This window comes from Cervus elaphus, chromosome 11 (genome assembly GCF_910594005.1).
Source record: "Cervus elaphus chromosome 11, mCerEla1.1, whole genome shotgun sequence".
NCBI classification, from domain to species: domain Eukaryota; kingdom Metazoa; phylum Chordata; class Mammalia; order Artiodactyla; family Cervidae; genus Cervus; species Cervus elaphus.
In genome coordinates this window covers 67,264,060-67,291,984 of record NC_057825.1, presented here as the reverse complement: position 1 = coordinate 67,291,984, position 27,925 = coordinate 67,264,060, and the positions used below count along the sequence as shown (strand labels likewise).

General features: G+C 37.5%; 1 protein-coding gene across 1 annotated transcript; it reads left to right on the top strand.

Annotated features, from left to right (window-relative positions):
• On the top strand, positions 1–25,034 carry C11H2orf73 (chromosome 11 C2orf73 homolog). Its single transcript, XM_043917047.1, has 5 exons — positions 1–50; positions 3,975–4,182; positions 11,043–11,196; positions 23,568–23,683; positions 24,523–25,034. Exons 1-5 carry the CDS (start codon positions 25–27, stop codon positions 24,889–24,891), a joined length of 873 nt encoding a protein of 290 aa, XP_043772982.1. The 5' UTR covers positions 1–24; the 3' UTR covers positions 24,892–25,034.
• Positions 25,035–27,925: the final 2,891 nt, after the last annotated feature.

The following is a 27,925-nucleotide window of genomic DNA, read 5'->3' as shown; positions in this document are numbered from 1 at the left end:
CCTGGAGTCAGACCGTAGGAGCCCATGGAGGGAAAGGAGGATAAGCAGCAGTAAGTGCTGAGCATTGGCTTTCTATTTCCCCTTCTGAAAATGTTTTCTTCCCTCGGGGGGAGGATTAAGTGAGATGTGAAGTGTGTCTTCAAGCCATCAGGGCCTTTCCTCTGCCAATCCCCTTTCCTACTCTAACTTCTAGATTTGAGTGCAATAATACTTATTAAAACTCACTGTTTACTGAGCGCCTACAATGTATCAGGCACTTTACATGCATTGCTTGGCCTAAAATTCTTGACACAATACCATCTTGAATCACCCATTCCTCCTGACATCTAATTTATTAGCAAATTCTGTAGGCTTTACCTTGAAAATAAATGCAGAATCCACCACGATCCAGCATCTCTACCGTCATTCCCACTCAAGGCAGCGTTCTGCGTGGTCTTTTTACAGCATAAATTTAGATTCCTGTTCATCCTTGGCCACTGCAGAGGAAAAGGCAGGGCTCCTACAATGGCCACTGGGGCCTACACAATGTGTCCTTTGCCTTCCTTGGCCTTGTCTGGACTTGCCCCCCTCTGACAGGGTTCTGCTCCAGCACTGAGGCCTCCCTGCTACATCTGCGGTAACTTTCTGAGTGTGGTCCCCAGAACAGCATCAGCATCACCTGAGCACTTATTCAAAATGCACATTCTTCAGGGTGGGGAGGGGTTCCCCTCCTCTCCACAGATGCACCATATCAGAAACTCTAGAAGGGCATGATAACTGGGTGTTAACAAAGCCTCCAGGTGATTCTGATGTACCCTAAATTTTGAGAACTATTCAATCAAGCAGCTTGTTACAGTTTGTTATGTATTGAAGCCAGGTTATTTGCTTCCAAAGCCTATTTTTGTTTCTCTAAAATGGTCATTCTCAAATTTCAATGTATATGAGAATCACCTAGGGTTTCCTGGGAACCTGCCCCAGAGATTGATTTGGTAGCTTAGGGAGGGGGCTCTTGAATTTACATTTCTGACAAATTGACAACTGATGCCAGGGCTGCTACTCCAGGAACCACGCTTGAAAAAGTGCTGTCCTAAGGTCAGGTACTTCTGCTGCAAAGCTTTGGCAGCTACAGTTCGCTTGCTAGAATGCACTCCCTCAAATACCCACTTACTCTCTCCCCTCTTTCCTATCTTTTTCATTGCCACCTTCATAATGCATCCTCCACCTTATCTAAAAATGCCACCTACCTCCCATATACACGGACTTCTTTCCCCCATTCCCTGATTTATTTTTGTCCTCAGTACTTAACAGACTATATATTTTACTTTTTATTTCTCAACTGCCTGCACCTGCTAAAATGTAAGCTCTGTTCACTTTGCTGCTTCTCTATCCTCAGTGCCTCAAACAGCATGGAGCATATAACTCAAATATTTATTGAAAGAATGAATTATTTAATGTTATTCTCACATGTCTTATGATAGGTATTGTCCTTACCATGCAAAGAATTGGAAACCAAAGCTCAGACAGTAAATGGCAGAGTGGGGGTTCCAACCCAGGTCTGACTTGCTTCAGAGCCCACTAGTATTTTTAACCGGAGAAGGCAATGGCATCCCACTCCAGTACTCTTGCCTGGAAAATTCCATGGACGGAGGAGCCTGGTAGGCTGCAGTCCCTGGGGTTGCTGCGAGTCGGACATGACTGAGTGGCTTTGCTTTCACTTTTCACTTTTATGTATTGGAGAAGGAAATGGCAACCCACTCCAGTGTTCTTGCCTGGAGAATCCCAGGGCTGCCGTCTATGGGGTTGCACAGAGTTGGACACGACTGAAGCGACTTAGCAGCAGCAGCAGCAGTATTTTTAACTGTGCTTTCTTTCTAGTAAGAGATAACTAAGAACTCCATATTTCACATTTATGAGTCAATCTAGAGCCACTCAGACCACAAATACTTAATCAAATGACTGCATCAATATGTGAGCAAACAGCCAGTCCTTTCCTTAGGGACCTGATTCTAGTACAAATGTACTGTTGGGTTACAACTCTGAGAAGCATTGGAAAAAACTGATGCCAGAAGTCTACGATGATAAATAATGGCCTTTAAATAAATTCATTTCTGAAAAGATAACAGAAAAAGCCTTTGAAGTGATTTACACTTTCGTTCGTTCTCGTGAAGTCGCTCAGTTGTGTCCGACTCTTTACGACCCTGTGGTCTGTAGCCCCCCAGGCTCCTCTGTCCATGGGATTCTCCAGGCAAGAATACTGGAGTGGGTTGCCATTTCCTTCTCCAGGGGATCTTCCCGACCCAGGGATCGAACCCAGGTCTCCCGCATTGCAGGCAGACACTTTTACCCTACCAGTAATCATTTTTTCCAAACACAGAGAGTAACTTCTGTTGGGACACAGGGAACTGGAATCCAAGGGTCCTGAATATTGTGTATGTTCTGGGTGAGGGTTGGGTGTGTACAGCTAACATAAAGGCAGAGTGACAAACAAGTCCAGCAGATTCACCAGAAATGTGTGGACAGTATAGTGGCAAGACACTGGTCTGGGTGATGGGGACATAATGATGAATGAAACCCAGTCATCACCTTCATGGAACTTAATGGCTTGTAAAGGACATTTGTAGTGCTTACTAGAACAAGTAAACAAAAATAGGTGCATAAATAATAAATTGTAGTTTGTGTTATGGAAGAAATGAACAAAGTACTAAAGCAGAGAATACATGGTGTGGGAGGGGGAAGTCTAGGAAAAGCTTCTGGATTCTTTACCCACTGAGCCACTAGGGAAGCCCAAAAGCTCCTGAGGAGGTGACTTTTCAGCTGGAGACCTAAATGGTAATGAGTCGGGAACTGCGCAGGGAGCTGGGGTCCAGCAGATGCCCTGAGGGGAGAGGAGACTAGTGTGTTCCGGGAACTGAAGGTAGGCAGTCTGGCTGCAAAAGGGAAGGGAGAGTGGCTTGAGTGGCTGAAGAGATTAGCTGGAGCAGGGTCACACAGGGTCTCAGAGCTACGATAAGGACGAAGTGTTTTATCATAAATGCAATGGAAAGCCACTAGAGGGTTCTAATTGGAAAAAGTGACAAGATAGAAGAGATGGACTTGGCTTTGGTTTGAAGTAAGGTATGGCCATGGACAAGGCTAAACCGAACTACTCACTTTCTCTATAAATTCTGAATCTTATTCACTCACCTTCCATGGGTCAGGGCTTTGATTTTTTTCTATATAAAAAGTATCTAAACTCAATATTTTGTTCTTACCTTTATTTTTCAAGTATCTGAAATTTTAAAAAAGCACTTTTTATAAAGTCTATTACTCATTTGAAAGGAGAAAAACTTTATAAACTATTCCTTTAAAATATTTTTATTTATAACATTTGAAAAAAAAGCAATACTTTAAAAAAAAAAAAAGAAAGAAAAAAAAAGAAAAAAAAGCAATACTTTTTATTTTTATTCCAGGGTAGTCATTAGAAGCAAAAAATGATGAGATTGAATTAGCTGTTCTGATGTCTGCACAGTGGTCTCTTCCTGAAAAGATAAATAATAGTGGTCATTTGGTAGCTTTTGTAAGTCTGCTAGGTGAGGCTTTAAAACTAAATAGATGGCTTTGTCACCTTGTCCAGATGAATAAATTTACTACATAACTAACTTAAAGAAGATGAATTAAAATTAACATGTGACATAGGCACCTGAATAAATACTGTAAACATGATTTGTAAGAATGATCAAATCACTACCCTTTCTTTACTACAAGCAAATGTCTGTACACTGCATTGGTATAATAGTAATAAAGAATCACGATTAAAACAAATATCTTTATCTTTTATATGATTTCAAATGAGAGGATACCTTCTCAAATTTTAATTGCACCAGCCTCAATATTTATTAATAAAGCCTAAATTGTCTTGACACCGAAATATATTTAAATCTTATTTTATATAATCATCAATCAGCACTGAATTGTTCATTGTAATAAAGGATATACTATTTAATTCTGTTTTTCAGACAGCATAAAATAGAAGATGCTGGTATACTGTATGTAACTGAAAAAGAAGAATTCAAACATGAAAAAAAACCTGGAAAAAGTATTCAACATTCAAAACCATGTGTTGGGAGAGGACGTGTATATTATGCTAAATTCATTAACACAAATGTAAGAACATGCAATGAACCAGTTCCCTACATAGATGTCAAAAAAGAGCCAGAAAATCAGGTTGGATTGATGTTCATTACATACAAATATAGATTTAGATTCAGAAATGTTTTGCAGGATCATTTTGTCACAGACTACTTAAAGGATGTGACAGAGACTAATACTTTTTATAATTCAATATTTAAAAGCAGTAATCTGGAACAATACTCACAGATCATTTTTGCATACAAACAATGTGTGTGTATAGAAGGAATCCAAATAATTTTTTTCTCAACTGGGTCAGATTATAGTCACTCAGCAGTGCTTAGGGGGAGGAGGGGCTGTTGAAGAAATCTCTTCTATAATATTGTATTTGTGACAGATATTATAATATAAAAATTTCCATGATACTTAGTAATTCAAATACTTTCTATAAAATAATAGCTACCATTTATTGAAAGTGTGTGATGTGCTAGGAATGAGCTAAGAGTTTTATATAAATTATATCCTTTAATCTGCACAACTATTTCTAGGAGGTGTTATTGGAAATAGTTTAGTGATAACATACTCTAATATAGTAAATTAACATAACCTGAGATTAGAGTAAGCAAATGTCACAGTCACGTTTCTGACCCAGGACTGTCGGTTTAGCCAAATCACACTTTCATTCACTATTATATTAAATATATTCCATTATTTTTTTTTTAGAATCAGGTTTGTTGAGGTTTATTGTATTAGTTTCCTATGTTGCTATTAATGATTACCACAAACTTAAAACCAGAGCTTAGAGCAACACAGTTATTCTCAACAGTTCCGAAGCTCAAAAGTCCACAGTCAATCTTATTGGCCACTGGCAGAGCTGGTTCCTTCACCAGGCTCTAAGGAAGAACCCACTTCATTGTCTTTCCCACCTTCTAGAGGTTGCTGCATTCCTTGGCTCACAGACCCCTCTTTAAAGCCAACAACACAGCATCTTCAAATCTCTGACTGACTTCCCTGCCTCATTCTTCTAAGGGCCCTTGTGATTATGCTGGGATCCTTAGAAAAAAATAATCTGGAATAATCTCTCCTTTCCAAGATCGTTAGTCATAGCTGCAAAGTCCCTTTGCCATGTAAGGTTAGGTGTGCCTAGTCATGTCCAACTCTTTGCGACCCCATGGACTGTAGCCCACCAGGCTCCTCTGTCCATGGAATTTTCCAGGCAAGAACACTGCAGTGGGTTGCCATTTCCTACTCCAGGGAAGGTTAGGTATAGTTCCTATTTAATTTAACATTTAAATGGAGATTGTTTTTTGTGAGCTCTCTTTACACAGATAACATCAACTATTCATGTCATGAAACAGCACACCACAGCCCTGTGTGTGAATGTGAAATAAATAAATGAGATAAATAGATAAATAAATAAAGTTTACCTTGATTTTTAAAAATTAACTGATTTATAGTAATAATGGCTTTAAATGAGTAAAGAAAATAAAGTTACTTGAATATTTAAATTGACATACATCTGTTATGTATTTTTTTAAGAAAATGTCTTTAGCATACCAGATTGGTTGATTTTACTTATTTGCAAGATTTTTAAATAATCAATTATATAGTTCTACACAGGGACATCAAATTGGTGATATCAGAAAAAGTAAAAACAAGTTTTAGCTCTGTTAGTTCCAATGAAAACTAATTTGGTTGTCTTATATTTTTAAATATTGGTAAATATTGATATTTCAAAGACAATTATACTAGGTCAGTGTTTTATAAATTGTATTTTTTGGAGCACTAACCTTTGGCTATGTGCTCAACAAAATAAAGCTTCAAAGTCAAATATACTGTGGAAAAGCTGTATTTTTAAATACCCTTCTGAGAGCTTCACAATTCACATCCGTAGATAAAGGCTGTGAGAAATCCTGTGGTGAGCTTGTTTAACTTGCTTATCTTAGTATTTGTCAAATCTATTTAACTATGGAAACCTCTTTTATATAATACTTACTAACATGCTGCAGAACTAGTATTCCACAGAACACAATTCAAGGATAACTGTTGCCTTTTCCCGGAAGTGGTGCCAAAGGCGAAGAAGGAAGCCCCTGCCCCTCTCAAAGCTGAAGCCAAAGCAAAGGCTTTGAGGCCAAGAAAGCAGTGTTGAAAGGCGTCCACAGCCACCAACAAAAGAAGATCTGGAGGTCACCCACCTTCCAATGGCCCAAAACACTGCAGCTCGGGAGGCAGCCCAAGTATCCTTGTAAGAGTGCCCCTAGGAGAAACACAGCTGACCACTATGCCATCATCAGATTCCCCCTCACCACCGAGTCAGCCGTGAAGAAAACAGAGGGCAAGACACACGGGTGTTCACTGTGGATGTCAAGGCCAAACAGCACCAAACTACACAGGCTGTGAGGAAGCTCTATGACATTGACATGGCTGAGGGCACACCCAGAGCAGGCCTGATGGAGAGAAGAAGGCGTGTGTTTGACTGGCTCCTGACTATGCTGCTTTGGATGCTGCCCACAAAATTGGGATCATTTAAACTGAGTCCAGCTGGCTAATTCCAAATATAAAAGTTTTCACTATTAAAAAAAAAAAGAGTAACTGTTATTGAGCAAAGTATGAATTGCTTAAAAAGAGGTATTTTTTTCAGCTTGCTTTCTGATCCACAACAAAATACAGAGGAATGTGGATACAATGTAACTCTAGTGTTTACCACAACACAACAAATTTTTTAAAGCCACGGAGGTCTACTAAAAAATATATGATCTATGTGTAAGTTGTTGTCAAAAGTCTGTATTTCCCTAGGAATCCCTACAGTATAATGTTATGTTCCATAGACAGCACCCGCATCACCACAGCCCCATCATCACCAGCAGAAATCTTGGCCAGGCTGCTCTAGAGCTTGGCTTACCACCTCTAACATTCTCTTAACGAGTTTCTCCAGGATATCCCACTTGCTTTACTATATCCCCCAGAATTCTCCCTCAGTTTCTCAAAGAATGGAAGTAATTTTACTGAAGATACTGGGATGACAGAAGTATAATACAGAGATGGCCTCACAGTGGTTTCCAGGTGTAGCCAAGAGGCCGGCAGTACAACAGCTCTCGGGCCTTCCAGGAGCCTGCATCATAGTGAGTCTTGTCATTAGGAATCTCCGGGCACCTTCCTACCATGGAGCCCCTGTGCTGGTCATCCTGGGGCAGGGACCCCGGGCTGGAAGGGAGGACTTCATCCTCTCTCTGGGTCCAAAGTTTGGGGAACTTTTTCTTTAGGCAAAACTCCCTCTACAATCTGCAGGATGTGGTCTGACCCCCAAAACCTAGACAAAGCAATTACAGAGAGGGCCTTTTCCAGTCTCCTTTATCATAAATAACTCCACATCAGCCCCTCACAATCCAGTGTAAGTGATGGTACACAGAGTGATAAAGTTTTATCCTTAGTCCTCTCCTTCAGTGTGAGGTAAAGGAAAAAAAATAAGCCTCCACCTTTACCTTTAATCTTTATAATCTGTTTGAGCAAATGCTTGGACCAAAAGGGCATGCACATATATCTGGATGCATACATGCTTTCAGTCTTCTAGGAAGGAACCAGACTTCTGGGGCATAGGGCAAACTATCCAGAAATAGAAAAGATAAAAAAAAAGTTTTTGAACTGTAGGATTTCATTCTCCTGAAGTGAGGATTCATCCAATTGATGACACTAATCAGAACACTCACCAACCCCAAGGGTCTTAAAATCATCAATCACAACAGGAAAAATTGCTCATTATTTTCCTTATATGCATCTGTAAAACCAGAGAGACCATTTTGGTAAAATTCTAAATTCAAGTTTTCTTGAAAGGTGAATAATCTCTGCTTTAAGGCTAGCTTTTGCACTACATTCTGGTTTAAGGAAAAAAACTGAAGTCTACCAGACATAGTGATTCACTCATTCCAGAGTCACTGCTCTAGTAACTTGGGTGTTAGCAAAATAAATTTCTGATCTACAGAAGATGATATAAAGAATATACCTTAAAACCTTATCATATGGCTTCCCTGGTGGTCCAGTGGCTGGGAATCTGCTTGCCAGGGTGGGAGACACAGGTTTGATCCCTGGTCTGGGAAGATCCCACATGCCATGGAACAACTAAGCCTGGGGGCCACAACAAGAGAAGCCACCACCACCTATTGAAACTAGAGAGTAGCTCTCAACTCATTCACAACTGGAGAAAGCCCAAACACAGCAATGAAAAACCAGCATAGCAATGAAAAATCAGCACAGCCAATATTAATAATCTTAAAAATAAAACAAACCGTATCATAGAAGATCTTTCTCAAGATATTTACTTAGAGTCTCTTTTTATTTTTGAAATAATTTAAACAACTTGGTGTTTGGCTTTGCCTTCCACAGCAGATTTGCGATAGCAGTCAGCACAGAAATGAGAGGCTCACCCCAGTAGATGGGGGCAGAATCGGGTCAGCTCTGCTACCTGGTAGAGATACACCGTGGGGAAGTTACTTCATCTGCCACCAGTCTTCTCATCTGTACAGTGTGTGTACACACCTCGTAGAACTGGTACACACCTCAATACCTGTGCTGAGAATAAGGGCGAGAAGGCCTAGACCTCGGGGCACAAGCACCACAGTAATCGGAGTAGAGAAGAGCAAGACGCAGGCACTCTGACGACAGTAAGACCAGACTGTTTTCAGCCGGAGAGTGAGCAGATGCCATCTGTGTAGTGATCTGTTCTAGAATTCCTAGTATCTACATCAAGTAGTCTTTTTTGCAATTCACCTTTAAGTTCATTCTGAAAAATGAGGCATTAGCCGGTTTTTCCTACTCTCCAAAATTCTTTGATTTCTGCAAACTTATTCATGTTTACCTCTGGTTACAGGTTGTTACTGACCTGGAAACTGGTCCTCATTACCAGTTGCAAAGGGAGGTCTAACTCTTTTCAACTGTGGAGGGCTTAGTTCATGCACATGGTCTTCGGCCCATGTCCATCCTATGTTTTTTTTTTTTTAAATCTTTTGGGGGCTTTCCTGGTAGCTCAGTAGTAAAGAATCCACTGGCCAATGCAGGAGACACAGGTTCAGTCCTTGTTCTGGGAAGATTCCATATGCCACTGAGCAACTAAGCCCATGCACCACAACTACTCAGCCTGTGCTCTAGAGCCCAGGAACCACAACTCCTGAACCCCGTGAGTAGTTAGTTGCAGAGCCCTCTCTAGAGCTCTGCGCAGAAATGAGAGAAGCCAGTGCTCCACAACAAATGTGCTCCACAACAAGAGAAGCCACCACAACGAGAAGCCAGTGCACTGCAACTGGAAAGTAGCCCCTGCTTGCTGAAACGAAAGAAAAGCCAGCACAGCAATGAAGACCCAGCAGAGTCAAAAATCAATCAATAAATAATTGAATCTTTAGGCCATGCCAAGCAGTGTGTGGGATCTTAGTTCCCCAACCAGGGAGCAAACCCTTGCCCCCTACACTGGCAGTGTGAAATTTTAACCCCTGGACCATCAGGGAACTCCCCATCCCATCTTTTCAGTTTGAAGATAATTTCTCCTAAGGAAGAACCTCGGATTGAATAGCTCTGACTTTAGCTGTAAACAGGGTACCCTTCTCCAAATTCTAAGCTTTTCTGTGATTTCTTGCTATAACAGATTTCTTTCCCCAGAATACCCTATTTTTGCTTCCTTTGGTATTTTCGTAAATTTCTAAGTTTCTTGCAAATCTCCTTGATAAGATGACTCCATTAGAGTATGTTTTCTTTGAATCTGCTACTGTGCACCTTTTTACACATACAGGTCTCTTTGGAAACTAAGCTCAGTTGAAAGCTAACTCCCCAATATAGCTATATAGGTTTCTTTAGATGTCTTCTTTTCTAAATCAATGCAGCTTCAATTGTATTTTCAGAATTTAACTTACTAGAATTTCATATATATCACCCTTGAATCATATTTTAAAGTCTCTGACAGTGCAATAACAGTTGATTTTTTAAAAGGCTGATCTCTTCCTTTAAAGCCCCGGGTAGCTGTTTGAATATACCCAAGGTTACTCTCCTTCTCTAATATCCAAGAACTCTGAGGTATCACAGTTTCCTTTTCCCAAGGTTCTCTTCTATCTGATCAACCAGATGAAAACTTTTTTAGTCAGTTCTAAGACAAGTAACAATTCACCTCACTGCTTTCTCAGCTTCTAAGAGATCAAATTGTCATATGTGCTAATGTAGAATCTAAACTTGCTTCATAGTTAGGTCATGCTTTATTATGAAAAATTCAGTAACACTGGAGATATTTCTGCTTAGAACAAAATTTTTCAAACTGAGTCATTAGTGAGTTACAAATCTATATGGACTGCAACCAGCTTTATGAAATGAAAATAGAAAAGTAATATAATAGAAAAATAGCCAAGTGCACTGCATGTCATAAAAATAAGTATTGTTTTGTGAAACCTCTAGTTTTATGTGGATGTATGCAGTAGGTACTCTTGTATGACATAAAATGTATTTTGTGGTAGGGGTCATGGAATAAAAACTTTAAAAACCGTCATCTTAGATGATAATACATTATTTGTATTGCTGAAAGGAAAAGAACAGAATGTAAAATTTTAGGTTAAATCATGTTTACTATATGTTAATACATAGGCATACATGTGTACGTATATATATATAACTGAAAACATAGAAACATATAACTGTTCTGTTGATTTTTACCACTTCATCTGTTGATAGAAGGTAGTATAAGAACTTAGCAGCTGTATTTTAGCTAAAATTATGTGATAATGCATTTTTAGATGCCTTTTAAGAAATATAGCCTTTGTGAAAATATTCAATATATTTATTCCTAGATTTCAGAACTGTATGTTAGTACTAGAAAAATCCAGTAACTTGTTGAATCAAATTACTGTACATTCACAGACATCAAATAGCACATGAAAATATCTTATAATATCCAACTTTATGTTTCCATTTTCTTTCCCATGAAGGGTGACTGGTGGTCACATGGTAAGGGACTGGAAGACCCCTTCCCCCCACCTTATGACACTAAGAGCACCCAGAGGAGTGACTTTAGGAAGCCAGCATGTCCATTGGTTTCTCCAGTCAAATACAGCAAGTTGCAAAAGCCTTCTTACGGAATAGGTAAGGTTAGCACGTCTCCATTGTCTCAAGTTACTGCTCTCAAATTAAGATGTATTAGATGTGCTTATACCTCCTGGGAAAAAACAGTCCTCTACAGGAGTTGAAAATATATATGCAGCAAGTGCAGCCCTTGACAAGTTTGTTTCTCATCCCTTCCTGGTGGACAAGTTAGCTCTAAACATGTTTAATATAACACAATAAAAATTATAATGATCATTGAAACACTAGCCTCCAAGTTAGAAATATAGTGGCATTCTGCTCATTATTGCCAGTAAACTTTTAAAACTGTAGCTGTTAAAATAGGAGGCAACTCTAACAAGCAGTATTTCTCAAAGTGAACACTGAGGGACACTAGTTTTTATGATGTTTATAGATACTGCTCAAAAAAAAAAAAAAAAACAGGGAAAAGGGGAAAACTGAATTTATAAAGTTAAACAGTTTTTTTTCTTACTACAGAACTCTTAAAACCCTTATTCTAAGCATAAGCATAATGAATTTCCAAGAAGAGGAATGAAGTATGCTATGTTTGAATGTAAAGACAACTTCATCCTTTTCAGAAGATCATCTACATGACTGATATCTCACAAAACATAATTTAGGAAATACTGTTCTATACACTATTCATATATTTTGAGATCTCAAATTTGTTTTACCTGATGGTGTCATTATATAAGTCTTTCACATTTATTTCAATTTGTTTCTGTTTCTTAACCCAATCCTACTCATCTCCACCACAGGAGTAGGATTTTTTTAGCAAGCCTCCCCCCGCCCCCACATTTAATAAGTTACTTTTACCATAATGAGGAATGATTTCTATTTTTCTAAGCCAACTAAAAAAGTCTAGGTCAACTGACTCTACTGTTGAAATGAAGTAAAACATGGCTTCCTCCTCCCCCAAATGACTACCAAAAAAAAAAAAGATTCACTTGAGTTCTTTCACTTACGTGAATTGCATTTGATCAATGACACTAATATCAATACATGTTTAGAGATAATAGTGCTTCACATTTTCAAGGCTGAGTGGCAGTTTAACATGGTCTGGGGAGAGCTTAGGTAATTACCTACAAAGAAAGAACCATTTCTGTTAGCTCTTGTCCCGAATGTGAATCTTCATCAGTATTAATTAACTAGAATACTTCCAATAAAAAACTGCAGCCTATGTATGTTTAAGGGTTTATTTTGGAATACAATTTTTAATAATTCTCTTTTTTGACCCATGGACTGCATTAGTAGCCCGCCAGGCTTCTCTGTCCATGGGATTTCCCAAGCAAGAATATTGGAGTGGGTTGCCATTTCCTTCTCCATTTAGCAAGTCTTCAAGCCGGCATCAAGCTCGCCAGGAGAAGTATCAATAACCTCAATATGCAGATGACACTACCCTTATGGCAGAAAGTGAAGAACTAAAGAGCCTCTTGATGAAAGTGAAAGAGGAGAGTGAAAAAGTTGGCTTAAAACTCAACAGTCAAAAACCTAAGATCATAGTATCTGGTCCCATCACTTCATGGCAAATAGATGGGAGAATAATGGAAACAGTGACAGACTTTATTTTCTTGGGCTCCAAAAATCACTGTGGATAGTTACTGCAGCCACAAAATTAAAAGATGCTTGTTCCTTGGAAGAAAATCTATGACAAATCTAAACAGCGTGTTAAAAAGCAGAGACATTACTTTGCTGACAAAGGTCTATATAGTCAAAACTATGGTTTTGTCCAGTAGTCGTGTATGGATGTGGGATTTAGACCATAAAGAAGGCTAAGTACCAAAGAATTCATGCTTCTGAACCGTGGTGTTGGAGAAATCTCCTGAGAATCCCTTGGACAGCAAGGAGATCAAACCAGTCAATCCTAAAGGAAATCAACCCTCAATATTCATTGGAAGGACTGATGCTGAAGCTGAAGCTCCAATACTCTGGCCACCTGATGCAAAGAGCCAACTCATTGGAAAAGACCCTGATAGTGGGAAAGACTGAGGGCAGGAGATGGGGACGACAAAGGATGAAATGGTTGGATGGCAGCACCAACTCAATGGACATGAGTTTGAGCAAACTCTGGGAGATGGGGAAGGTCAGGGGAGTCTGTTGTGCTGCAGTCCATGGGGTGGCAAAGAATCAGAAATGACTGAGTGACTTAACAACAAATAGAAGTGCAGGATCAAGTCCAAACAAAAGTGTATTTATTGAGCACCCCCTCTGTTCTCACCCTATACAAAAGTTCACAAGATAAACAGCAAATTTTCCGAACAGTAGACAGTGAGCGATTACTTTGAGGTTAACAGTCCCTCAGTTGTAGCCTTCTGGCCTCAGTGACTGGCCAGTCTAGTTAAGGATACAAAAGGCAGCTAGACTGAAGGTCGGATATTAGAAAATGGTCATATTTAACATGATTTCTACCTCAAGAGAGGTAATCAATAGGGAGGGCAAGCCATGAGATAATCTATAACAATGGTGTCTCTTTTAGGAATGTCTCTTTTAGGCTTCCACTTCTAATTCAAGATGGTAGACTGAGCAGAAACATCTAAATCCCCTGCCTCCCACAACCCTATTACATGATACCAAAGCAGTCAACCCACAAAAGACCCATAAAAGTGAGAAGAATGGAAGGAAGAGCTTTCTGACATGTGAGAAGGAGTGGAAGACTGTTGATGGATAAAAGACAGCAAAGAAGCAATAATCTAGAATATATAGGAGACACAACAAAGAAGAGACAATCTGCCTGAAAAAATAGAAGTGTCTGAAGGCTCAGTCAGGAGACAAAGCAAAATGGAAAGTGTAGAGGGAGACTTAGAGGGTTACTTAAATAACCTCTCCAGTCATGAGCACTCTACCCTCTCCCCACATTGGCTGCTAGAGTCCAGTGTCTCAGCTAGATGTCAACTACCACACTAGCTAGTTCAGTATTTCAAACTGGTCTCCTATCCTATTCTTAACTTATGAATGGACAACCAAAGATTAGAATTATGCCAAATTATATTTTTTTTTTAGTTTGGAGCATAAAGTCAAGAAAATATCACAGAGCATAAAAAACAAAGACAAAAACCTTAGAAAATACGAGAGAATAAAAACAAAACAGAGAATCAATCTTGGAGTTTCAACTCTTCTGGAGCTCCAGAAAAGAGTAAAAATAAAAGAGAGAGAGAGTTATCCACACATAAGATTTACTGAAAGTGAAGGCGTTGGTCTCTCAATCGTGTCCCCAGGTCTCCTGCATTGCAGGCAGATTCTTTATAATCTGAGCCATCAGGGAAGCCCTAAACATTTATTAAGCCTATTCTATCTGCCAGATACTTTATGAACCTTCTAAATGTTAACTCATTCAATTCTCACAGCAACATAATGGAATATAATATTAACAGTATAGGTGACACTAGTGGTAAAGAATCCGCCTGCCAATGCAGTTCGATCCCTGGGTGGGGAAGATCCCTTGGAGTAGGAAATGGCAACCCACTCCAGTAATCTTGCCTGGAACATTCCATGGGCAGAGGAGCCTGGTAGGCTACAGTCCATGAGGGTCACAGGGATTTGGACATGACTGAGTGAGCACAACACTATTAATACTCTCATTTTTCACAAAAGAAACCAGAGTTTAAGAGTTTTAAAAAGTAATTTTCTCAAGGCTACACAGCAAATGACTGGTGTCTGAACTCACTCTGACTCTAGTACCTGCAAAAATAGCTAGTACTTGATCTTCCCTGGAAGTCCAGTGGTTAAGATTCTGCACTTCCACTGCAAGAGACACAGGTTAGATCCCTGGTTGGGGAACTAACATCCCATAGGCCATGCAGCAATATTAAAATTAAAAATAACCAGTATTCTACACAAGCCTCTAAAATAATAATTTCCTAAATAAAAGAGAGCCACTGAAAGAGTCCACTGAGTACTTCAAAATATGAAGGGAAAAAAAAAGAGACACACCTACACGTCACTATGAAACTGTAAAACAACAATTATAAAAAGATTCTAAAAGTTTCCATTAAAAGAAAACTAAGTCACCACCTAAAGAATAAGTATATGGAATTAAGTAACACCGATGGAAGAGCACAATGGAGTTAATGTCTTCAAAGATCTCAGGGGAAATCATTTTTAACCTAGCAAAGAGGATTCTATTTGACATGTACACTAGAACCTTTTTTAACCCCTAGTGGCACCGGGCATTAGATCAAATGAGAAAGAAATGTAGCGCTAGCACAAGATTTGGTCATTAAATGAACAAAATTCATATAATTGTTAATATATTGTAAATACTACATAGTAGTTTTCAACTTTTAGCATCACTCTATAGACACAACATAGAAAATTTAAAGCTTCCCTGGTGGCTCAGACTGTAAAGAATCTGCCTGCAATGCAGGAGACCCAGGTTCAATACCCGGGTTGGGAAGATCTCCTGGAGAAGGAAATGGCAACCCACTCCAGTATTCTTGCCTGGAGAATTCCATGGGTGGAGGAGCCTAGCAGGCCACAGTCCATGGGGTCACAAAGAGTAGGACACGACTAAGCGACTAACACAAACACACAGATCAGACACTACCTACTTTATCTCCTGGAAGTCATGTTTATTTCAGAACCAAGTACACAGGTGAAAACTGGTTCTGAAATAAACATGACTTTTAAAGAGTATTCTCTACCTCCCTGGTCTGAGTTATGTACTCCTTCTCTAAATCCCCATACCATGAAATCAGGACCAGCAGAAGATGAAGTAAGTAGATCTGGCAGGTCAAACAGGATCACATAGACCATAGCAAAGAATTTGAAATTTGTTCTACAAACAATGAGAAATAACTGGAGGCTCTAAACAGGGAGAGTGATATCATTTATGTTTTTAAAAGATCCTTCCAAGGATCTGAGTTTTTTTAAAAAAGTAATTTTTTCTATAAAACATTCCAAGTTGAATGCTTTAGAAAAGACTTGCTAAAAGGTCATTCACTAACTTAAAAATGCCAATTAAGAGTGGGTAAAATAACTATAAAAGAAGAGAGAGAGCGAATTTTTTAAATCTTGAAGGACGCAGTACTCCTTTTCCTTCAAAAGCTTCCTTAAGTTTCCATTCTGTTAAAGAAACGAACTGAAAAGGATGCATCAGGGTGTGGTTTGTGCAAGAAACACAAAGTGAAATTCCAAACAGACACTTCCATAAAATTTTGGTAAATGGACTGCTTAAAATATCTAGACATGATTTCATCATTGACTGTGATTCTTTGCCTTAACTGACTTTTTTGTTAGCTAACCAGTCAGTCCCAATACTTTCTCTGGGAGTAGCTGTTTCTTCTCTGGTTCAAGAAGGGATGTGGTGGAAGATGAGACAGAGACACAGGCTTTGTTCTAGGATGAACAGGCAGGACCTGGCCATTTCGTAAGGAACAATCATAATCACTGTCTATAGGTCTGTCAGTTTTCTCAAAGAGGAATCCTACAAGCCTCTGCCTGGAGTAGGGGAGAGAAAATCTGGGAGTCCCTCAAGCAATCTTCAGGTTACAGCTTCAACTTGCACCACTTTGCATGCTCCTGGCCTCAGAAGCGTTTGATGCCAAGCACAGGGGCATGAACTAGATTGATTTTCACCCCACTTCCTCCTCCAAAAGCACTTAGCTTCCAGTTTTCTGGGACCTACTCAAGTCAATTGCCACTTATCCATCTGCTTTCCAACTTCCAAATCTGTTAGTATCTTTGGTCATATTTAGTTCTCTTTTTTTCCTTAAGGCTTTAAGACATTTTAACTTCTTTACTATCACTGTACTATCTTTTCCCTCTTTCTGTCTCTTCCTCTCTCTCTTGTTCTTTTATTGGTATTTCTCATTGCCAAGATCATTACTATATTCCAGGTCCTACCACTATGCCCAGACTCAACAATTATTTATTGATTAAGTTAAATGATAAAATAAATAATCTACTGAATAATATGAATTAAAGTCATAATATAACTTAAACTAATAACACACAATATAAACCTGCAATTTATTCATAGTTTAGATGGTGTTTGGATACTAGATGAGAATGATTTTAGTTTATGTAATATTTTAAAATGCGTATATAAACCAGTCTGTATATGTCAGATTTTTAATGTATATGTACATGTGTATATATTTAGATATATGCATACAGACAGAAAATGTGTATATAAACATGCATTACTAACAAAAGTCATCTCATAGTTATTCTTTTCCATCAGCCCACTTAATTACGCCTGGCTTTTGGCATTTTAGTAATGTCATCTTGTGCTGATAATGAAAGTGCCCTTTATGTCTTGTACCACCACACAATTTCCTGGCTGCCATCCATGGTCAGTTCAACAAATGGCTATACTCCATCATATCTGAGTCGCTGCAGGAGTAAGTGTTCACTTTTGGTTTTATATAATAAAACTTTATAAATTGGAAAAGCTGATCTAATTTATAAGGGAGGTATTTCAAACTTAAATGAAATTTTGACTGGTTATAAATTACTTGATTATTTTAACATTCTTGCCAATTCAGATACAGTGCTAAAAATATTTTTCTAAAATAGGTTTTAGTTTGTGTTGCTTCTTTTGTATCAGGGTATAACAATGATTTCTTGCTATAACTATTCAAGTTTCTTTTTTTTTCATTGTATTTTGAAAATCTGTACTGTTGTTTTTACATTAATAATCTTTTATTTAAGATGAAAATGAATACTACTTTGAAGAATGGGGTTTCTAATAGAAAAATTATACTGAGGAATGCTTTTTTAAGTAGATACAAACCAAAAGTTAAGAAAATTTTTCAAAGTAAAAACTGCTAAGTTCCCATCAATATGAGGAGCAAGTTGTGTGCTTGAACAAATCCTGCCTTTGTTGATAAAATATAGATGGCTAGACACCAACTTGTTTGGAAAATTCCTATTTTAATTAGAAGTTTCCAAGAAACAGAGAGTGGATTTCAAATATTTTTCATAGACTTTGCCTTACTTTTGGAAGCCTCATCTAACAAGGCTTCTTTTAAGTAGTTATTTTGGGTCCAATTTGAATTCTTAAGTAACCACTAAGAACTTGAAGATCTTCTTTGATGTTTTCCCACTTAGATGATCTTCACTATTGTGGGCTTCTTTTAAAATCTCATACATTTGCATAAATGAATATGGTAGTTATGTCTACTTTTAATAATGTCTGGGTAAGGAACTTCTTTCTGTAATACTCTAGATTGCCTTCCCTGCCCCTTTATTAGTCTCCACGAAGATTTTTTTTAAGTTACTACTTTTAAGATTCTGGGAGGTCCTATATAAAAGATGATTTATTTTAATTTATTTAATTAACTTCCTTCTGAAGTCTTTCTGGCTGTTATCTGCATAATAAGTCATTCCAACCTTTAGTTGCTTAAAGCAACAATTATTTTATTTGCTCATGATTCTACAATCTGGGCTGGGCTCAGCTGGTCAGTTCTTTGGCTAATCTTATCGGTGGGCACTTGAGTGACTTAATTTAGTTGATAGGTCATCTGAGGACTGGACTCAGCTAGGATGCTGGAATGATTGGGCCTCTCCTTCTGCATTTGGTCTCTAAATGTGGTTTCTCTAGCAGGGTAAATGGACTTCTTACATGGCAGTTCAGGGCTCTCAAGAATGCAGTGTTTTCTTAAATTTTACGCCTGGACTGGCATGATATAGCTGCTGCCTCGTCCTATTGACTGAAGTTAATCACAAGGCCAGTTCACATTTAAAGAGGGACTGTGCAAGGATGTGAATACTGGAAGGCTTGATTCTTTGGGGCCATCAATGTAACACATTAGTTCAATGTCTTTAAACAGTTCTTTCCATTAGAATTCAGGAATGGCCAACTCTTCACCTCTCTTTGTCTGAAAATGTCTAAACTGAATTGCCCTCACTCTTTAATGAATGAAAATATAGCTGGATATAGAATTCTAGATCCACAGTTACTTAGCTTTTACACCAGGAAGGTATTATTCCACTGTCATCTGGATTCTATTGTTATGTCAAGTGTGCAAGTAAACCAGTTGTTAATCCTTTGAAGGGCTCATGTTTCAGTAGATCTTTTTCATGTTTTAAGGGAGTCTTTGTATACAAAAAGAGTATATAGTTACTTTGATTTAAATTAATATTCTAGTTTTAACATTATAAATTTAAAGATATTTCTTTCCTTAAGCCTTTAATTTTTAAATATAACAGTAGATAGTAACTTTCACTTATTCTTTGATATTTAAACTCAAGTTGAACATAAACCTTAGGCACATAAGGGTTTAAACATAAACCCTTCTTGATTTATTTCTATTCTTGAGTTCTTCCTCTAGAAATTTTTTGAAGTGATCTGTTTTACAGGGAAATATTCTGAGGCCTTCTTTGCCTCCAAATATTTTTTATTTTGGCTTCATAATTAAGTGACAGTTTGGCTGGATATAGAAATTCCAGGCTTAAATATTTTTCCCTTTAATATTTAAAAAATATTAATGTTATTATGTGTCCAGTGTTGTTGTTATCAAGTATGATATAAATCTGCTTCTTACTCTTTTGTAGGTAATCTACCTCTCCTCTTTGGAAACATTTAAATTTTTTTCTTTGTCTCACATGACTTTAAATTTCTCTATAAAATGTCTAAGATAAGTTTTTTTTCTTTATCTACCATGCAGGATTTGGAGGAGTGTGAGCCAAGTGAGAGATCTAGGATGCAAAATGTAAGGAGGCACTCGCTCCCAGCATTGTGTAAGTGCCTCCTTAAATTTGCATCCCATGGGCCTCACCTGCTCCATCTTACTTCTCACCTTGCTACCTGTTTGTTAATCTGTGAGCCCTTTCAATCTGAGGCCTCTGGATTTTCTTTAATTCTGATATATTTATCATCCTTAGTGTAAACATTTCATTTTCTGTCTTCTAGATTTCCTGAATTCTAGTATTGGTATTTCTATCATCCATGTCTCTTAGCTGTTTAATTTTTATTTTTTTAACCTTTCCAGTTGTCTTCTAGGAGAGCATCTCAGTCTGATTTTCTAGTTCACAAATGTTATTTATCTCATCATTTCCATTTCAACTATTAATTTTTCATTTCTAATATTTTACATGATTCTTTTTTATGTTCTAATTCTTGCTTTATATTCAGTTCAGTCGCTAAGTCGTGTCTGACTCTTTGCTTTATATTAATACCTTCAATATCTTTGAGGATATTTGTTATGCTTATTCTATTCTTGGTGCATAGGTTCTAATAATTCTCCTTCACATAATATATGTTTTAAATTTTGTTGTCTTCCTTTTACAGTGTCTAATTTAACTTTAGGTCATATTCCACAAGGGGAATTATCAAGCCCTGTGAGGGCAAGGCTAAAGACCAGGGCTTGGATTGTGTGCCTCCCAGTGAATTTAAGGCAAGAAGATGAAGGTCAGGCTGGGCCAGCTGCAAGTCAGGCCCCACAAAACCAGTTTTGACCATCTCTATTTTTTGTCCCTACTGAGACCAATCCCCTAGTCAGGGCTCCACTCCTTTCTCCTTTAAACTCCTGAAAAGAGGTATCACTGAGAGAAAGCTCTTGATGTTTTTAATCTACCAGCACTGACAGTTGCTAGGAGAATGCTGGAGGAGGAAACGCCCAAGAGGGCCGCATGCGTCCATTTTCACCAGCTCCTTAACATAGAGGGATTTCTGTGCTGTTTCAGTGATGTTACCAAGTTGACAACAGATGGCTAGACTGTTGCTGCCAGTTTCTGCTGCCTTCAGGCAAACAATGATCTTCCTAAGGCAAGGTAGGGGAAAGTCAAGAGCAGATTTGAAAAGCTCTCCTCAACCTGGCTATTTCTGATCTCCCTATCCTCTAGGCCAAGCTGCCACCAACCCTTCATACCAGTTTACTAAACTCCTTGTTTCATAAAGAGTTTTCTCTTTAGTAAGGAGTTTTAGTAAAAGTTCTTTAGTTTTCTCACAGTCTTTTGATAGTTCATTGGATTCATGCTTGTCTTCCATGGTTTCCCTTTTGTCAGGATACGAAAGAGCTCTCCCGTTGCCTAACTTGGAGATCCCTTTCTAATTTGGTCCATCATCCTGGAGACTTTATAGACACTGTCTTTAATCCTCACAGCTCTGAAAGGGAAGTATTATTATCCTCATTTTAGAGACAGAAGTGATATGTCCAAAGTGACACAGGTGGGATATGTGGGAGAGCTGGGATTTGAAAACACGTCTATCTTTTCCAGAAGCCCATGCTTTGGACACTCCATTGACCCCACCTAATTAATGCCTCAATTTAGAAGAGCTTCATTTTATTCACAAAGTTATCAGACTATGTTCCTGGAAACACTAACATTCTGTGAGCTGTACCGTGACATTTACCCCAAAACTGACAGTCTTTTCCAAATTGGTAGAAAAATATGTTATGGTTAGAATTTGCTCAATTTAGTGGTTGTCCACAAATTTTTGCTTAATTTTTGGCACCTGCTATCTTTTGTGTGATAGCAAATCCTAAAGGAAAGGTAATGCTTAGGTAGAAAATGAGTTTTGAGTATCTGATCTCAATTAGAAATCAAGGAAATGTTATCAATTAGCATTTTTTCCTGGTAGTTGGAAAAGAATGCCATTTCACATCATGTAATATATAAATATTTGAATGCTTCATTTCTGCTAGTAAAATTAGTTTATATTAATGTCTGACTATTGAATTGAATTTGTGAATACTTAATAAATGTAAATTTACTAACATTTTTCCTTTTTATATACACTCCCTAATTTTAAAGGCATGTTTTTTAAAAATTAAATTTTATTTTTTAATAGTGAATACATGCATATGGTACAAAATTCAAATGGTACAACAGGATAAAGAGTGAAAGTGAATCCACTTTTCTCCACCTCCATCCTCCAGTCAGCTAACTCCTTCCTCCTGCAGTGATCACTGTTATCAGTTTCTTGTTATCACTCCACAGATATGGTAGTGATATGCATGTAATTACCTTATGTATGTTTTTTCTATAAAAAGGAGAAATTTTTTAAATTAATTTAATTATTTTAATTGGAGGCTAATTGCTTTACAATATTGTAGTGGTTTTTGCCATACACTGACATGAATCAGCCATGGGTGTACATGTGTTCCCCATCCTGAACCCCAGTCCCACCTCCCTCCCCATCCCATCCCTCAGGGTCATCCCAGTACACCAGCCCTGAGCACCCTGTCTCATGCATCGAAACTGGACTGGTGATCTGTTTCACATATGATAACATACATGTTTCAATGCTATTCTATAAAAAGGAGAAATTTAAATTTTTTTCCTTAACAGAATTTTATGTCACTAAACTGGGTGTTACTCTGACTCCTTCCATAACACTGTGTGCTAAAAGCAGAAATAAAGTGAGTATTAAAAATTAAAAAATTTTAACATTGAGAGACCAACATAATGAACCCCTACATAGATAGCTACTACCCACATTAAGAGATTATTTTAAAGTGATTTTTAGAGAGCTCAATACTCTTGCAAATTTTCAGCGCCTCTGTAAATTGGAAATGAAAAGAATTATGTGTTCAACTCTAGGTGTAGCAGCCCTGGAATCTTCCAGTTCATCTGTCAGTGCTATCTGAGAGCAATTTGTGCATAAATTTCTCAAAACCTTTCTAGTAGTAAAAAAAAAAAAAAAAAAGCTGACAAATACATTGTACTTATGCTTTTCCTAGCACTTTGGTTGGTATATGTGCAAGAAGCAGATCTTACAGTAGGCTTTTAAAAGCCATTAAAGCTATGGTTTTTTCAGTAGTCATGTATGGATGTGAGAGTTGTACTATAAAAAAAGCTGAGCACCAAAGAATTTATGCTTTTAAACTGTGGTGTTGGAAAAGACTCTTGAGCATCCCTTGGACTGCAAGGAGATCAAACCAGTTAATCCTAAAGGAAGTCAGTCCTGAATATTCATTGGAAGGACTGATGCTGAAGCTGAAACTCCAACAATACTTTGGTCACCTGATGCAAAGAAATGACTCACTGGAAAAGACCCTTATGGTGGGAAAGACTGAAGGCAAGAGGAGATGGGACAACAGAGGATGAGATGGTTGGATGGCATCACCAACTCAAGACACAAGTTTGAGCAAGATCCGGGAGTTGGTGATGGACAGGGAAGCCTGCTGTGGTGTATGTAGTCCATGGGGTCGCAGAGTTGGACACAACTGAGGGACTAAACTGAACTGAACTGCATTAATATTAGCTTTTAAAATTACTAGCAATTCCACATGTGGGGCTAATTTGGTTGTTTTGATTTCGTTCTTCTCACAGAGAAAGAATGATAAATCAATCATAGTATTATTTAGATGTGTTTAGGTAACCTTGTATACTTAAAACAATTTAGTTTCATTAGCATTTTTTATAAAACAAAATATAAATACTGATGTTTCCATATACAAATCTAACTTGTATCCTGACCTTCACAAAATCTTTTCCCCCCTTAGTTCCACTTGTCTCTCCTGATGCATCAGAAGAACTTCAAAGGAACTTTAGAGAACACATCTCTTTTATACACCAATATGATGCCAGAAAAACACCCAATGAGCCCATCCGGGGAAAGGTGAGACAGCATTCAGAATTAATTATTTAATACTTTATGATGGGGGATAGATTTATGCTAGAACTCCAAGCCTTTTCAAGTCACAATCATCTTTCTCAAAGTTGATTTAAACAAACTAACATGGTTATTAGGAGGATAAAAATCTTAAACACATGTCATAATCAAAACTAAAGAATGATGTCATCACTTTGGATCACAGTATTTAGAATTTGGATCAAATTAGTAAAATCATTCACTTAACATAAAGCAAAGCAATTTGATAAATTTTTTATGTGTGTAGCAGGGGGATGCATATCAGGTTTATAAATCAAAACAGTGATGTAATAGCCAATTGCTGGATTTTTTTTTTTTTTTAACCAACTACAGATGTTTGTTTTCATATTTCACAATGGCTAATAATAACATTTCACAACAACTATTAGTTGTTGGAACTAATAGATGTTTGTGATGCAATCATAAATCCTTAGGTCTTTAAACTGCAGTTTCTACTGTTTCCATAGCAACCCAAAGAGCAAGAAAGGAAATTTGATATGAATAGTCTCATACAATCCAAATGACAGAAAAATTGAGAATGAGAGATAATGAGATGCTCCTCTGACTTTGTTTTTCCTTTCCTGTTCATTTTCTGGTGCACCTTTGTTCATACTTTCTTTGAATGGTTCACCAATAATTATTATGCTGCTGTAGTCTACAGTTTCAGACTAAGGTGACAGCTAATGAACAGGCAGAGAAGAGCCTGTTTCAACCAGGACTTGAGCTAATACATGAACTCAGGTCACAGCTGCGTCTTCCAGCAACTTGTGTGCCCTGGTTAACATCAACTTTGTTTTCCTTTCCAGAGACATGGAGTTTTTGTTCAGACAGAGATAAAACCAGGGAGTAGGCCAACAGTTCCTGAGAGAACAGAGGTATTACTGAATACTTCAGGGTCATGCTCATCAGAACAGTCCAAAAAAACAGAGAAAGGAAACTCAGCGGAAGGCAAAATGATCTCACCCGGTCTCTGCCGACAAAATTCCCAGGAGTTGTTAGAGACTAAAACTCACTTATCAGAAACAGACATCAGAGTGGCAGCCAGTGCCTCCCCCAGAAGTCCTGAGAGAAGGGAGAAGACGGCAAAAGTCTTTCAAATAGCTGCAGTAAATGCTCTTCTCACCAGGCATGATCCTTTAAGTCCACCAATAAAAAGTCAAGATAAATCAGGATAAATTACCTTCTTCAGAAAAAAACATAAACCTTGGAATGTAGAGAAATTTCAGAATCATCATACAGGCCCTCACATTTGTTTTTTCTTTGATCAGTAACCTCAAAAATTTCAATTTATATAAAATGAGAAAATGAAAAAGGGATAATAAAATACACCAAAAATTCAAGTGTGGTCTTCAATGAGTGATGGACATGAGACATATTTCTATGTCATATTTATAAATATAACAACTTTGTTTTGCACAACAATGGATGTAATTAATAAATATATAACTCTTAGAGGAGAGGCCCTGTTAGACAGTCATTAGTCATGGCTTTAGAATCAAACTGGGGTTGAAATTTTGGCTCTAGCACATATAAGCGATGTGACCTTGGATAAATTACTTAACCTCTCTAGAAGTCAGTTTCCTCATCCATAAAATTAAGATAATAGCAACTTCATAAGGATATTAAGCATGAGATCATGCACACTGATCAGTGATCAATGTAACCACATCATCACTATTACTATAAATAAAATTTCAATTTAAGGATAACATTCTCCCATATACTTGAATTTTCCTCCTTATTCTAAAATTTTGAACCCTTTTGTACAGTTAAGAGTGTGAAAACTAAAAACATTCCTCCCAGTACAAAATACACAAACATACCCACTTAATTCAAAGGCATGAGTACCTAGAATATAAAAATATTTCCTAAACTGATTTCTATTTTACTTAAATTATTTCTAGCACTAACTCACTCTTTGCCTTTTTGGCTCAGTTTGGTATGATTAATTCTTCCAGTTATTCTCTTTGATACATTTTGTGCCAAAAAATGTATCTATTATAAGCTTGTTGTATTGCTGTGTTGTGTTGCATACAAGTGGAAGTAGGTAAAGTACTCCTCTGATGCCTAAAAGAGTATTTATGTACACAACAACTTTCCATGGGAACTTATCATTTGCACTCTATTATCTGTAGTACTGGTAAGACTCTAGGTATATCTTTATTCCATCACTAAAGACATTTTAATAGACTGCAAGCAACCAAATGCCATTATTAAATATTTGTGTATTGGGGAGTTCTGCTTCTTACAACATGGCAGATTAAACCAAATAGTGAATCCCTTTTATTACAAATACATTGAAATGCTGAATAAAATGGAACAATAAAATTCATAGCCCAGCTCACAAAACAGAGAAACCCTCATTTCCAAAATAGAGAACTTGCTTATTTTATATATCAATACCTATCTTGAAGATCTCTCCTTGTCAACACATGTAGACTGCCTTATTATTTTTTTTTATTGAGGTATAGCTGATTTATAATAAGGCTGTGTTATTTTCTGGTGTACAGCAAAGTGATTCAGTTTTTATACATTATACATACATGTACATATTATTTTTTTATCATGGTTTATTACAGGATATTGAATATACTTCCCTGTGCTGTACCAGAGGACCCGGTCTATTTTATATATAATAGTTTGTATCTGACAATCCCAAACTCCTAATTTACCCCTACCCAGCCCTCTTTTCCTTTTGGTAACCACAAGTTTGTTTTTTTCTGTCTGTCAATCTGTTTCTGTTTTGCAAATAAGTTCATTTGTAGACTACCTCATTATTTTAACAAGCTTTGGTGTGTTGGAGAAAGGAATGGAGGTTGTTAGTAGATTTGGAGAGAGGTCTTAAAGGCTATGGACTTGAAAAATAAGTGTTAAAGTACACACTATTTTTTTTAAAAAAGGCTTTGGACTTGAATCTTAATTCACATTGGAACAGAGATGGAACCTTATGGCCTCCAAAGTAGAGAGATGGAACTGAAATTTGCATAAAGCTAGAACTCTGGAATAGCTGATGTCTCGTTACAAGGTAGACTAAAAGAATTCCAATATTTAACTATTTTTATGAGATTTAGCCCAAATCAGTGGCTCGGACGGTAAAGAGCCTGCCTGCCATGCAGGAGCGGGAGACCTGGGTTCAATCCCTGGGTCGGGAAAATCCCCTGGAAAAGAGAATAGCAACCCACTCCAGTATTCTTTCCTAGAAAATCCCATGATGGAAGAGCCTGACGGGCCCCAACCATGGGGATGCAAAAGAGCTGGACACAACTAAGTGACTCACACACACATGAGATTTAGTATGCAGTGACAGAGGTGTATGATCAGTCTGCCATCTTGAGTCAATCTTTAATTTTCTTTAAGTAAATCATTTGTAAACTTAGTACTTTAATTATGAGTAGATCACAGATACTGAGACCTCACAGTTGACTGATAATCACTGAGCATTGCTACAGTCCTTCTGCCTTAGACAATACGCTTTAGTGAGGGATAGAGGGTCTGGATCCAGTTAGTGGACTACTGCCATAGGCTAGGTCTGTCATTTTCAATATTTTTAAGTATGAGGACATCTTTTCTGCATTATATAAAGATTTTATGTTTCCGCACAAAATAGTAATTGGACTTTCAGTATCCATTGTATGAATAAACAACAACAAAATGCAATGATGACTTTCAGGTTCAATTCTCTGTTTTTAACTGCTAAGAGTCTCTCTGTCCACAATGAATTCCACAGTCTATTAAACTTGTAACTGCCTGTCAGTATTAGTGCTGCTCTTAAATTTTGCCAGAATATTTGAATGTTTCCATGTAGTTCCCTTATTAGGTATTTTCATAGAATGATAGCTTTTACCAGGAAACAGGATCTTTTTTTTCATTAATGGGGGTCACAGAGAGTTGGACACAACTCAGCAACTAAACAACAATAACAAATCAAACAAACCATAATTCTTCACATAGTATTTTAAAACCTTCTTAATGAATGTGTTAATGGTTTCAATCCTTGATGCTGCTATTAATAATACCATAAATTTACATTATGTGATTTAAGCTTTAACATATTTTTTAGTCTACTATCTCATTTGATTCTTATAAAAATTCTATGAAGCAGGCAAATAATAACATGTCAAATTTACAGCTAATCATAGGCTCAGAGAATTTAAGTAATTTCCCCAAGTCTGCAATTAGCAAGCAACAAAGCAAGGACCTGAATCTAAT